The sequence below is a fragment of the Psittacula echo genome (assembly GCF_963264785.1).
Source record: "Psittacula echo genome assembly, chromosome: 1".
In the NCBI taxonomy this organism is placed as follows: domain Eukaryota; kingdom Metazoa; phylum Chordata; class Aves; order Psittaciformes; family Psittacidae; genus Psittacula; species Psittacula echo.
In genome coordinates, this window is record NC_137735.1 from 111,722,228 (window position 1) to 111,734,841 (window position 12,614).

General features: G+C 45.9%; 1 protein-coding gene across 1 annotated transcript in view; it reads left to right on the top strand.

The window, feature by feature from the left end:
• ARHGEF5 (Rho guanine nucleotide exchange factor 5) overlaps positions 1 to 12,614 on the top strand; it is a gene marked incomplete at both ends in the record, with an annotated part of 33,937 nt that overhangs the window by 14,349 nt on the left and 6,974 nt on the right. The window contains 5 exons of the mRNA XM_080609873.1: positions 4,587 to 8,172; positions 9,993 to 10,074; positions 10,440 to 10,504; positions 10,809 to 11,071; positions 11,994 to 12,154. Coding sequence (XP_080465999.1) covers positions 4,587 to 8,172; positions 9,993 to 10,074; positions 10,440 to 10,504; positions 10,809 to 11,071; positions 11,994 to 12,154 — 4,157 coding nt within the window. The remainder of the gene's footprint in view (positions 1 to 4,586; positions 8,173 to 9,992; positions 10,075 to 10,439; positions 10,505 to 10,808; positions 11,072 to 11,993; positions 12,155 to 12,614) is intronic.

Here is a 12,614-nt window from a genome sequence, read left to right on the forward strand (position 1 = left end):
TGAGCTAGCCCCACCAACCCAGCTCCTTTTAAAGTGTATCTGAACCGTGTGACTGAGACGTTTAAGCCGAGCTGAAATAGCAGGAAGGGGTTGGGGCAGCCTTGTTGCTCTCTGGGTGGCTGTTACAGCCTATGTGGAGCACTTTCCTGCCAGAGCTGCAGCACTTAAACCTGGCTTTGGCATTTCTGTACTAAGCTGTGCCCACACCAGAAAGGATATAGAATCATAGAATGGTCAGGATTAGAAAGGACCTGAAGATCATATAGTTCCAACCCCCGCTGCCATGGGCAGGGACATCTCACACTAAACCATGTCACCCAAGGCTTTGTCCAGCCGAGCCCTGAACATCGCCAGGGATGGAGCATTCACCACTTCCTTGGGCAATCCATTCCAGTGCCTCACCACCTTTACAGTAAAGAACTTCCTCCTTATATCTAACCTGAACTTCCCCTGTTTAAGTTCAAACCCATTACTCCTTGTCTTATTGCTACAGTCCCTGATGAAAAGTCCCTCTCAAGCATCCTTGTAGGCCCCTTTCAGGTATTGGAAGGCTGCTATGAGGTCTCCATGCAGCTATCTCTTCTCCAGGCCCAAGTGATGGGTTGCTTGGGAAAGCCTTTGTTTTCCTAAGAAAATCAGTGCCCTTGTGCATGCTGCCCAAAGGTTGTGAATGGATTTCTCTCACAGTCAGAAGCCCTTGCTGCTATGTTCGTGAAATGGAGTGTTTGGTGCACTGATGGGCAGCCCAGTGGGCTATGGAGCATCTCTGGCTGCTGTTGCAGCTCCGGTGACATGCAGGGCAGGGTTTTCTCTGCTGGGAATGTGCTCACAGCAGCCTCTGTGTGTGGGCCTCCCCAGTGCCTGGGGCAGGGGTAGCGGGATGGGGAGCACAGCCCAGGCTACCCAGTACTGCATGGGGAGGGTGAAGATGTCACACCGAAAGCTAGGTCTGTCCCCTCTTTTGGAGGAGGAAGATATCGAGACTTCACTTAATTCTGTGCTGCCTTGTTTCCTGGCTAGCTGAAGGGCTTGTCTGTGCTTGATAGCACTTGTTATTTCTCCTTTCTTGTTTGTTGGAGAAGGTGGGGGATGGAAGCTGATGTACTTTCTATTTAAAACCAGAAGTGTTTGTCATCTCCATTCAGGTGAATTAACCCACACTGGAAGGAAGTATGACATTGCTTTTTGTAATCTGGGAAAGCTGTGGATGGATGTGTGCATCACTGCAGGAATTGCTTTGTCCAGTAGTGCTTTGACTGCTGTCCTGTTTTGCTCACCTGGCCACATTCTGTGTCCTTCCCTTCTCAATTCTTGTGCTCCCTGCTGCAGTATGACCAAGCATTGCCCCTTTGTTTTCATTTTGATATGTGGCCAGCTGCACTCTCTCATGTCTCCAGCTTGGAGTGTGTTTGTGCGCCCAGAATCCCCTACAGATTAGGTGTATGTGAGCTGAAGTCCTGGATTTCCAGGCCTTCTTGGGAGAAGAGCATGGCTAACTTCACCTTAACAGAGGACATAGGTCACCTCATTTGACAAATAGTGTCAGCATACAAGGGAGTGATCCAAGCTCAACATCTGATCCAGAGAGATGTGAAAGATCGATAAGCCCCAACAGTGGTCATGGTGAAGTTTCTGGGAGAGTTTGTGTAGCCTGCTAGAGGCTGGCAGTTGACAGATGGGTCCTGTAGGTTGTCTGTCATGTTACTGGTCATACTGCAAATGCTGTTGAAAGCTTACTTTGGCTAACCCAGCTCCTGAGGTCTCCTGGGCCCCCCTGTGTTTGAGCACCAAGCTGACCTGCGGTGGGAACTTAGCATGGCAGTGCTCTACAGGCACTGGTAGCTACTGAGCTCTTGTACATAGCTCCTCTGTATGTGAAGTCATACATAGTCAGTCTTGTTTTACTATTTCCTCTCCCATCTCTATGAAATCCTTATTGCAGAGACATCTGCATCTTTCACTCCTGCAAGCAGGAGCTGAACTGCTTCCCCACTAGATGTGTAAATCTTCCCTCACTGCCTCTGCAGAAAGTTTGCCTGTCCCTGCAAACTTCCCAAAGCTGCTCTCTTGCTCTCCCTGAGGTGTGCAAAACACCTGGCAATAATATGATGAGACAAATCTCACTTGGCAGCTTCCAGTGTTGATCTGCTGTGCACCTCCCTCTGTCTCCCAGGATCATCATGGAATCAATCCAAATGCAGCTTTAAGTTTCTCCTTTCACCTGTCCAAATCCCTTGCAACAGAGCAAGGGAAGTGGAAACTGGGTCTTTGAGCTTAATTAGAGGAAATTTAGTGTTGTGTACATCCGTAACAGCACCGTGAGCAAGAGTTGTTCTTCCTCTCACAGCGTGGGCTTGAGTTTGAGGATCTTGCTGTTCAGACCTTTATAGGCCATCCTGTCTTTAGTACTAGTAAACCTTTCTGAGCCATCAGCGCATGTCCCTAAACAGTCTTTCTGCTCCTGGGGAGCCCGTTTTTGAAAGCTGTCTGTATTAGGTGTGAGAAGTAATATTTTTCTAGTTGGGTAGTATGGGAAGCTCAGGTAGCCAAAAGACCAAAGAGCAGTGTAGCACGAGAGTGATCTGATGTGATCATGGAACCTTTGGTAAAGGAGGGGTCAACATAAGTAAAGTTGATCCTGTCTTGGACAAGGTGTCTGCCTACAAGTTTATGACCCTGCTGCTTTCTGTGCTCTGCCAAGCTCTCCTGTTTCTGTGCTGGAGCTTCTTCCTGACAGTCCTGTGTGTTCCCATGCGCAACAATCTCAGAAGACAGTTTGGCAGCACCAAAGTAGTTTACTATTAGCTGACAGCATAAGATGTGGCAGAAGCCCTGTGGGAGCTTTCTGAATGGACATATCTCTTTGAAACATACTGTTTGTTGAAATTACAACTATTTACAACTGCTCGCTACTTTCTGTGTGGGATCACAAAAAGCTGTGACTATAGAGCCACTTCAGCACAAGGAAATCAGTATTGACCTCAAAGATTTATGTTTCCGTTCACTTTCCTTTCAATGTTTGCGAGACTCCCAAGTTGAAATTGTCACACATGTTCCATAACAGCAAAAACTGAGGAAAAAAGCCATCTTTAAAATCGTAGGGAAATTAGGAGTGCCAGAGGAGGAAAGATTAGGTTGTCTGTTTTGAGCAAGAGAAAGGATATTTTCTTGCACGAGCTTTGTGAAGGGTCCTGAGCCAGGCCTTGAGGCTTTGTTTTTTTAATCCTTTGCTACGAAACAGCTAGCAGGCTTTTACCTCAAGAAATGTGGAATGGTTTCTCTGACCATAAGATGCAGGACTGTGTGTCTGGAGACTTTGACATCTGTAAGAGAGGATGAAGGAGGAGAATGCTGAAGCTTTATCCAAGGGGAAGTCTGACTGTGGCTGCACACTGCAGCAGATTCTTCAGGGCTAAATTACAAGCTCTGGTATGACTGCCACTGTATGTGAAGCAGCCCGAAGCAGCAATTTATGAGCCACTTCTGATAAGCCAGGGGACAAGAAATAGAGAAGACAGACTGGGATACTAGAGAAGGTGTTCCAAAGGCAGAAGAAAAAGGGAGGGGAAGCACTAAGGTTTGTCTCTTTCTCATGTCTTTTAAGGTATGATTTGTTGGCCGTGGTATAGGTAGAAGGCAGAAAGATTAAAGCGATGAATCAGATTCTACCATCCTTTTCACAGACGTTTCCCAAATGTACATTCCCCAGTGCTTTGTCATGTCTGACTTCAAATGCAATAATGGATGGGAAATTCCACTATATCCTTTGGGAAACTGTCCAACAATCCTGAGATGACTTTTTCTGTTTTTTTTTCCCCTTCTTAAAAGAGTGGACTAAAATGATGATGTAGTTTTTCTTTGTAGTCTGTAGATATGTCCACACACCCCCCAGAGGTACCATGTCTTTAACAGCCTTCAAATAACTCATGTTTTGTGATATATCCCAGTTATCTGTTAATCAAATTCTCACATTCCTATGTCTTGTTAATCAATTCTTGTGATCAGTTGCAGTAAAGCCCTGTGTTGCACATACGTACACAGAACGGTAGAGAGAGCCATGGGCTCCAGCTATAAGCTTTTCCCTGTAGAAATCGGAGATCTTTAAGATTCAGCTAGCCACTAGAAGAGTTCATGAGTATTCATCCACCATGCCCCACCAAAATTAATGGAGACTTTGATTTTCTCATTCTCTGAATGCCTTCTAGTATCCCCTTTTGAGTTTGAGATAGCTAGTCATTGCCAACACTTGAATAATTAATAATAATTTAATAATTAAAGTTGCCCTGCAGCTACTTCAGAGAGGTCACCATCTCTGCTCTTTGACCAAAATCACTTTCTGGATTGGCATGTAAAACTAAAAAGACAGTAGTGGTTTTATTTTGTTGTTACTCTGCAAGCTTACATTGGGTGTTTACCTACTCTTGGTCTTGGTATTTGTTTCCCAACTCTTATGACCCACTAAGTATGTTTTCGGTTAGCTGTTTTTCTCTCAGCTGCATCAGTACCTGTTTTTAAAAGTCTCTTTAAGCCAATGGGGTGCACTATATCATTCTGTAGTAGTAACAGAAAAATGTATTTTTCTTCAGGAGGATGTGCCACTGATGGAGTCTGAAGAAACCAGTGAGGGAGGTACCACTCCCCCAGAAACCAGCGGCGCTACTGGGGAAGCGTGGGATTCTACAGCAGTTGAAAGAGAGCATCATGCCCCTTGTGCCTCAGCCAAAATGAACACCAGTGTGTCTGACTCTGTGAAAGGAGCAGAGCTCAGCACTCCCAAAGACTGCCTTGCTGCTCCAGGGAAAGCAGCAGAGATGCTGGGCAGACCCTCTAACCCTGTGCAAAAAATGCCAGCAGGACTGGAACAAGAGCAAGGTGATACAGAGCCTCAAACGGGAGTCTCAGAATTGAAAGAAGAAATGCTTTTAGAGAAGGGTGGACTGCATTGTTCTCTGAAACTTCAGCAAGTAGAGCTGGTTAACCTGGAAAGCAACCAGGACTCTTCCTTTCTCAGCACAGTTCAGGATGGGCTGGCCACTGGCAATGCCATCCTGCAGGCTGTGGACCTCAGCGCTGAGTTTTCTCAATGCCAGGCAGAACTGATTTTTCATGGCTCAGACCCTCAGGCCCAGCATCTGAAATCTCCTTTGGCTGATGCCGCTTCCTCTCAGAGAGAGACATCTAAGTGCTTGTTGGTGTGTAAAACTGTTTCAGAGGGGCATTATAAGGCTGAACCATTTCTGGATAAGATCTCTGTGGATTCTTTGCAGGAGATTGATGCTGGTGCAGAGGAGAAGCAAAACAGCCAAAAATTGGCACCAGCAACTGATGAGCAGCCTACCTCAGAGGAAGCAGTAGAGGACATGGCTAAACCTTACACTTCTGAAGATGCTCAGGAAAGTGTAAGAGCACTCAAGGGTTTGGAAGAGAATATAGAGTCTTCCTCTTCCCATCAGTTGTCTTCCACCTTAAGAGATGACAGTCAAGAAAGTTCACTACAAGCAGAAGGAAACTTCTCAGCTGGTGAAACAAGAAATAGCACTATCATCAGAAACCAGGGAACAGTAATGGTTCCTGAAGAAAACTCATCCACTTCCAAATGCCTTCATCTTGAAAATGATCACAGAAAAACAGAGGGCAGACCAGCCTCTCCAGTGGAGAGTGCCTTCCAAGTAAAGGACATTGCTAAAAAACATGAGGAAGTGAATACTTCACAGGATAAGGACCCAGCACAGGAGGAGGCAGTGTCAGAACTTCAGCAGGAAGAGAAGAAGAAAGAGTGCAAAGAGCAGAATTTGCCAGAAGGAGGAAAATCTTCAGAGTCCAAAGATCAGAAAAACAAGGAACAAAATAAGCAGGAGCAACAGCAGAGGGAAGAGCTCAAGCTGGAGGCTTTATCATCAGCTTTTGGGTCAGAGACATCTTCTGTTCACAGGCGTAATATGGACTTGTGTGGTTTGGAGAATGTTTTTTTGGCTGAGCAAACGGGATCATCATTTCCTCCTGGGGAGCCTGTCTCTGAGGATCAGCATTCTGGTGATGTACTGCTGAAAGCTCGTATTGCAGAAGCTGGTTGTGGATCTCAGCCACCTGCTGTTAGCCCTCTGTCCTCAAATAACCTGAACCCAGTGGGTGAAACTCCAGTGGTGCCTCCACACACATGCTACATCTCTGACCAGGCAGAAGACCTGGAAGATTCTGGCCGCTTTTCCATTGGTGGTCAGGATATTGGAGAAGCTGACTGGGATGACAGGACAAGACTAGGTAAGGAGTATGAATACAGTGATGGACATGGAAAGGGTGTCCATAGGTTTGAGAAAAGAGATGCACCACCCCATGGAGGAGTGGCAGCATCTTGTAGCACAGAGGACCCAGAGGCTTCTGTTACAGTACACCCTTCCTCTGGTACCAAGAATTTAGAGCTACCTGATCCCACGAATCTTCATCCTATTACAGAAAATTTGGGAAAAGCTGAGCTTCAGGGCTTCATTCCAGCTTTACCCTCAGAGCTCACCTCTGTGGTTTCAACATCTGGCCTACAGCAAGAGGGTGGTAGTGGAACAGCCTCTGTGACCACTGAGGACCATCCTGGCTCTAACCTGAACAAACTGCTAGACTCAGTAGAGAAGCCAGATGCCGCTTCTGTACAAGTGCGGGACACAGTATCAGGGGAAGAAACTGGTATTGGGAGTACTGATCCAGGAGAGGCTGATGCTTCACATCAACTCCTTACTTCTGAGGAAAGCTTTCACGAAGACCTTAGTGGCCCATCTTCTTTCTCTGTAATGTGCACGAGCTGCCCCCCTCTAGAGGGGATCCCTCTTGAGGATAGGAGGACTCTGGATATCATTGCAGGGCCTTTGGAACCACTCCAAACACTAGGCAGGACTTCCACTCCCCTGAACCACCCAGGGACAGTTCAGCAAAACCCCCCAGAAAAAAATGCCATTATCCAAGGAAAAGAAATGGGAGCAAATGTGGATCATGAAGCACAACAAATGCCTTTACTTGGTCAGTCTGACTGCAGTGTAAACCAAGAAGAGCCTGGATCCAGAATCTCCAGAGTCCTAAGCAACCTCACTTGGCCTTCTGAAGAAGATACGGTCCATGCCATGAACCAGCCAGAACAACCTCTGTCCCATGTGTCCCACTCAAGCCTACCTCTGGTGTCTGAGACTGATGCCAAACAGCTTGTTCATCCTCCTTCCATTGTCCAAAGACCCCATCAAGCTCAGGCTCCTGCATTTAATGCAGATCACGTTACTCAACCTCCAGCCTTTGAAAGTTACCAGGTGCTGGCTCCTGTAATCTACTCCACGCCACATCTCAGCTGTGGTATGGAGGATAATAAGTTACTATCCATTCACCCTGCTATAAGCCATTCTGTACGGACTGCCACCTCTGTGTCTGATTCTAACACTGTGGCCTCTGCTTCTGATGGAGAACACGTAGCAGAAGATGACCTTGTTCCATTAACTAGAGAGTGGGAGCTTGGTGATTCAGGTACCCGTGATACAGAGACTTCTGATGACTCAGGGGTCAGTTTGTTAGCCAAAAGCTTTTCTGCTGTTGGAAATGAAGCGTTGGCTGGATGCTCTGACACCAGCCCTGAAACAGTGGACCAGCATACGGATATGCAGTGTGGAAAATCCCCACCTGACCACCCTTCATGGCCCTCGCTGGAAGGCCTGGTAACATCCACAGGCTCCAAGAACAGAAACTCTGCACAGCCACTTCCAATGCTAGCATTCACCAATCCAATCCACTTCCTCCAGCTCAGCCCTCCATCACCACCAACCACCAGAAGGACCTGCCAAGAGGAGGACATCTCTGGGGATCTGCGATGGGAACAACAGGCAGGCATCTTTGGTATGGACACAAAGAACATCAAAGCTCCATTAGCAATCACAGAGAAAATGGAAGGTGAGAGGAGGGTCAAGCAAAGGCTAGAAGGAGAAGGGGGAGAACGCCACTTGGTAGCTCAGCCAAAGGAGGAAGTGCCCAGACATTCACCCTTGGAAAAATCATCAAGTTGGCCCAACAAAAAACCGATTGGGGTCGTTGCACACGAGCCAGCAGCCCATCAAGAAAACCCAATTAAACGCCGAGTAAAAAGCAAGGACTGGCACCGTCAAGGCCTGAAGAGGATGTCAGTACCCCCAGACATCTTGCAGGGTGAGTCCTCTCCTCTATTTCCCTCCCCATACTCCCCAGACTTACTGCAGATACCAGAAATTTAGGTTTAAATTAAATAGGCAATTTGATAGAGAGGCATGAGAGCTGAGAGCTCAGCATTGCTCTTGTGCCTTGCTGGTAATACTCCTGTACCTCCCTTGCTGTACTGTCTCAAGCTCCCCCATCCCAGTTCTCCCCTAGCTCCTCTCTGCTATCCTGTAACCAGTGTATCCTCATTGTTCTTGAATAGGGCTGAACTCTGGGGCTCAGTCCCTTCGTTTAGCTCTGACACATGCAACAGAGAGCTTATCACACTTCACCAGTACCTCACCCCTCAATGTCGCATCCAGTTTCTCCTCTTGTCCCATCTCCGTGTGCTGTGATCTGTCACCCTTACCTAGTAACATGGGTTATTTTGGCCTATCTGCAGGAATGAGTTTCTTGGTAGGGCTCGGTTCAGAGTATCTGGTCATCATCTTTGCTGCCATCACATGGCCGTTGCGTTTTGCTGCACTTGTAGCAGCCTGTTTCCAAGCAGTAGGGAAAATGCATGCACACACCCTCAGTAGCCCGTGTCTATTAGCACGTTTTAGTTCCTTGTTTATTTGCTACCTCCCTTTATTTTGCAACGGGCACCTTGAGATTCTAATTTGACCTTCTGAAAGAGATTATCTTCCTGAGAACGTAGGTTTTGAGATTACAGATAAGAACACAAATCTGTCATATCCAAGATCCCAACTTGCATAGAAGCCAAATCACCAACGTCACAAACGGCAACATGCATCTTCTGTAATGCAGCTCATTCAGACAGTACTTGCTGTCGTGATGCGTGTCTGTTCTTTATTATACCTTACAAAAGTTTTAAATGACTTGCTTCTTCTGAGCTCTTACTTAGCTTATTTTCCAAGCTGTACAACATGCTGGATTTTTGGCACAGAGGAAAAGGAGGGAAGCGTGGAGGGGTGTAAAATATTTGGCAGCACTTGAATCAAGATTTGTTCATGTGTTTGACCTGGAAATTTTTAGTGCCAAATTTTAAAATGTTCAAGGCAACATTACTGTCTCTCCCCTCACCCATACTTGCAGCTCAGTCTTTGGGCTTTTTTCCTCCTCCTGCTTCCAACAAATTTTATATAGAATTTCTTCACATCTTATTGATTAAATCCCTCACAAAGCAAAAGAAAAATCCATACTATCCCCATTTTACATAAACAGAAGATCACTCAGGCAGCAGTTTTGAATGCTCACATAGTACATAAACCTGAGAATTGAATTGCAGCATTCATTCTTAGGCTGAATCCTTTGTAAGACTCTTCACAGGAGTGACTTTGTTAGATGTCCAGCATTTCTGCCCCAGAAGTCACTAACAGTTTTTTGGGGGCTCAACATCCACAAAAGAAAGTCCAACACTCAGATATGACTAATGACTTTGGGTCCATTGATTCTCTGATGTGTGGCCAGAAGTATTGAAAGGGGAAAGAAAGGCAGCACCTGATGATAAGGCCTGCAGCAGCATCTTCACTTGGGCAACTGGAGAAGGAAGTTCTTAAGAGTTACTGTCATTGCTCAAAGTGGCAGCCTTTTTATTTATATGCAAAGCAAATGTGGCTAAGTAACAGATGTAAAGTGTAAATAATGTTAGGGATTGTTAAAACTGGAATGTTTCTGACCCAGAAATAAAGTTCAGGAGGGTACAGTACTCCAACCCAAGACCACCACGTAGGTGGTGTATAGATGAGTGGTATCTCTATATCATTTGGGTTGTAGCTTGACTCTAAAAACAAACTTGTGTGTTCTCTTTCTACTTGCCTTATATGCAGAAATTCCTTCTGTTCCTTCAGAGGAAGAAGCTCACAAGTCACACAGGGAGCCACCGGTCAGTTCAGAGACAGTTATATTGCGGTAAGTCTCTCAAGGACCCCTTAGAGTTTGCCCCACCTCTGTGTAGCACAGACACCTAACGCTCTCCATTGTTCCTGAGGGACTGAAGATGATGATAAGGAGTAGAAAACTATAATAAAATGACATAGGCCTGTGTTTCAGTCTGTGCCCTCTGGGTGAGGAACCCATTGCAACAAAAGTATTTCTGTCCCTTTAGGACAGTGTTTCCATTAAGCCAAACTTTGTTAAGTAAAGCATGTGGGGCTTGAGCTTGTTGGAAAGAGAGGTTCTTGCTGTGACAGATGTGTTACTAAGATTTGGATAAGCCATCTCTGGCACTGTGCTCTTCATTCGCTCTTTGCTTCCAAATCCTTATTCTCTCACAGAGAGAAGAAACCTGCAGATGCAATGGAGAACTTCAAACGCCGGCACTCCAAACTGATCAACTCCTGTAAGTACCTTCTGCCTGAAGTGCTGTGGCAGACCCCTTTTCTCCATCAACTCTCACCCTTGGAGTGAGCATAAAGGAGAGGGGCTCCTGCCACGTGGTAGGAAGGAGGGAGTGTTAGTGTGGTGGTCAGTGAAGGCAGTGAAACCAGAGTCCTGCAGTACACTCAGGCAGGTTACAGCAGGTGCATGTGGTCTCATGTATTCAGTTATCCTAATATGAGACAGTAATAGGGTTTTCTCCAGATTGAAGCAGAGGGTTGAGTATCTGCTATAAAAAATATGAACATATATGCCTCTATTCACAGCAAGATTGCTGTACCAGGAGTACAGTGATGTGGTGCTTAACAAGGCCATTCAAAGCCAGAAAAGAGTGGATTCTTTCTCAGAGGATATAGAGTCAAGTTTTCCAAGTTCCCCACGGCTACGGAGGAAAGTGCTGTCTCCCCAGGACTCATATTTGCAACGTCTGTCAGTCTCATCTAACGCGTCCCTCTGGCAGGACATCCCCATGATACGGGGCAGCAGAATGCTTCTCAATATGTCCCGTGATGAGCAGAAGCTGCAAGAGGTAATGGACACATCTCACAAGTTAGATGGGTGGTCTGTAGTGAAGTCTGTAGAGGAGTCCTGGGGTGGGGGGGGGGGGGCACGGTTAAAGTGCAGAGCAAATATTCTGATGTGGGAATGAAGGTGATTGAATGCCGAGGTCACTTCTACCCGTGTAAGCAGCATGAGGATGTGGTACCAGTGTTTGTGGAGTAGTACAGTGCTGAAGTTCAGAATGGTAGAGAAAAGGAGCATTGAAGGACGCTGGACTATATCAGTAATTTCATGAAAACAGACATGGGGAATTGGAATGAGATAAACCAAGGAATGTTGAGCATGTTGAATGCAAAAGAGAATATTAAAGTGGAAGACCTCCATCATTCTCCACATACAAGCTTATGAGAGATGCTAATAAAACCACAGTGTATTGTAGTTTTTGTGGTAGAGTGTGAGTTTACTAATTGACCTGTATGAGCTGCAGGGCTGAGAGAAAACAGGAAGATGATGGGTTCAGCAAAATGATACATATTGAAACTGGGTAAGGAAAATTAGAGGAACTGAGAAGTGGATGGAAGGACCCAGAGAAAGGCAAAAAGCCAGCATGAGAATCATGAGGAAGGAAAAAAATGTGGGTGATGCAGATGATGGAAAATTTGTGGGAACCTAGTAAAGTGGGAAATAAAGGAGGGGGAAATAGAAAGTAAAATGAGAGCAGGTAGCTGTATTTCTTTTAAGTCACACCACAAGTCTATCTTCTAAAGAAAGACAAACAGACTATATATAATGACATGCTTGTCATTCCTAAAGCCTCTCTTCTGTAATTGCTCACTACTTACATCATGCACTGGGAGCTTTTCTTGCTTTGCCCCTGTCTTCTCTGTGTAAGATTCCTCACAGACTGATGTATTCTGCTGATGGTGTGCTCCCTGATTTTCTCTCTCAAGGCCAAGTTTGAGTTGATAATGTCTGAGGCTTCATACCTGCGCAGTTTAAATGTGGCAGTGGACCACTTCCAGCGATCAGCAGAGCTCCAGGCAATGCTCACCAACCAAGAGCGTCAGTGGCTCTTCTCCCGCCTTCAGGATGTACGTGATGTCAGTGCCAGGTGAGATGTGGCCCTTTGCTTCCAGGACTAACACCCTCCATGAAGCACAGACACAGCCTGTCATGTCCATCAATAACATCTCTTGCTTCTGTTCTGCATGTTCACTGGCCTTCAAGGTAGATACACACATGTAACACTTTGTGATTGCGTATCAACGATGCCCTGCAAGGAATGTTCACCTCTTTAGGTGACAGGGCAATGTAAATCTTGGTGTTAAGTTCTGGATATTATGGTGCAATTGTGCACAGAGCTCATTGCAGGAGATCAAAATGCTCAAAATGCTACTGTAGCCGTGTGCTATTGGCTTCAACTACAACTAAACTTGACTTATTCTCAGTCCAAACCAAGTGCAGCTCCTGACAAACACATGACAAAAGAAGCAGCTGCACAAGCCCTGACCAAAGAAAAAAAAAGAGGGGAGAAAAAAAAAGACGTTACAGCCATCACTTGACAGAACCTA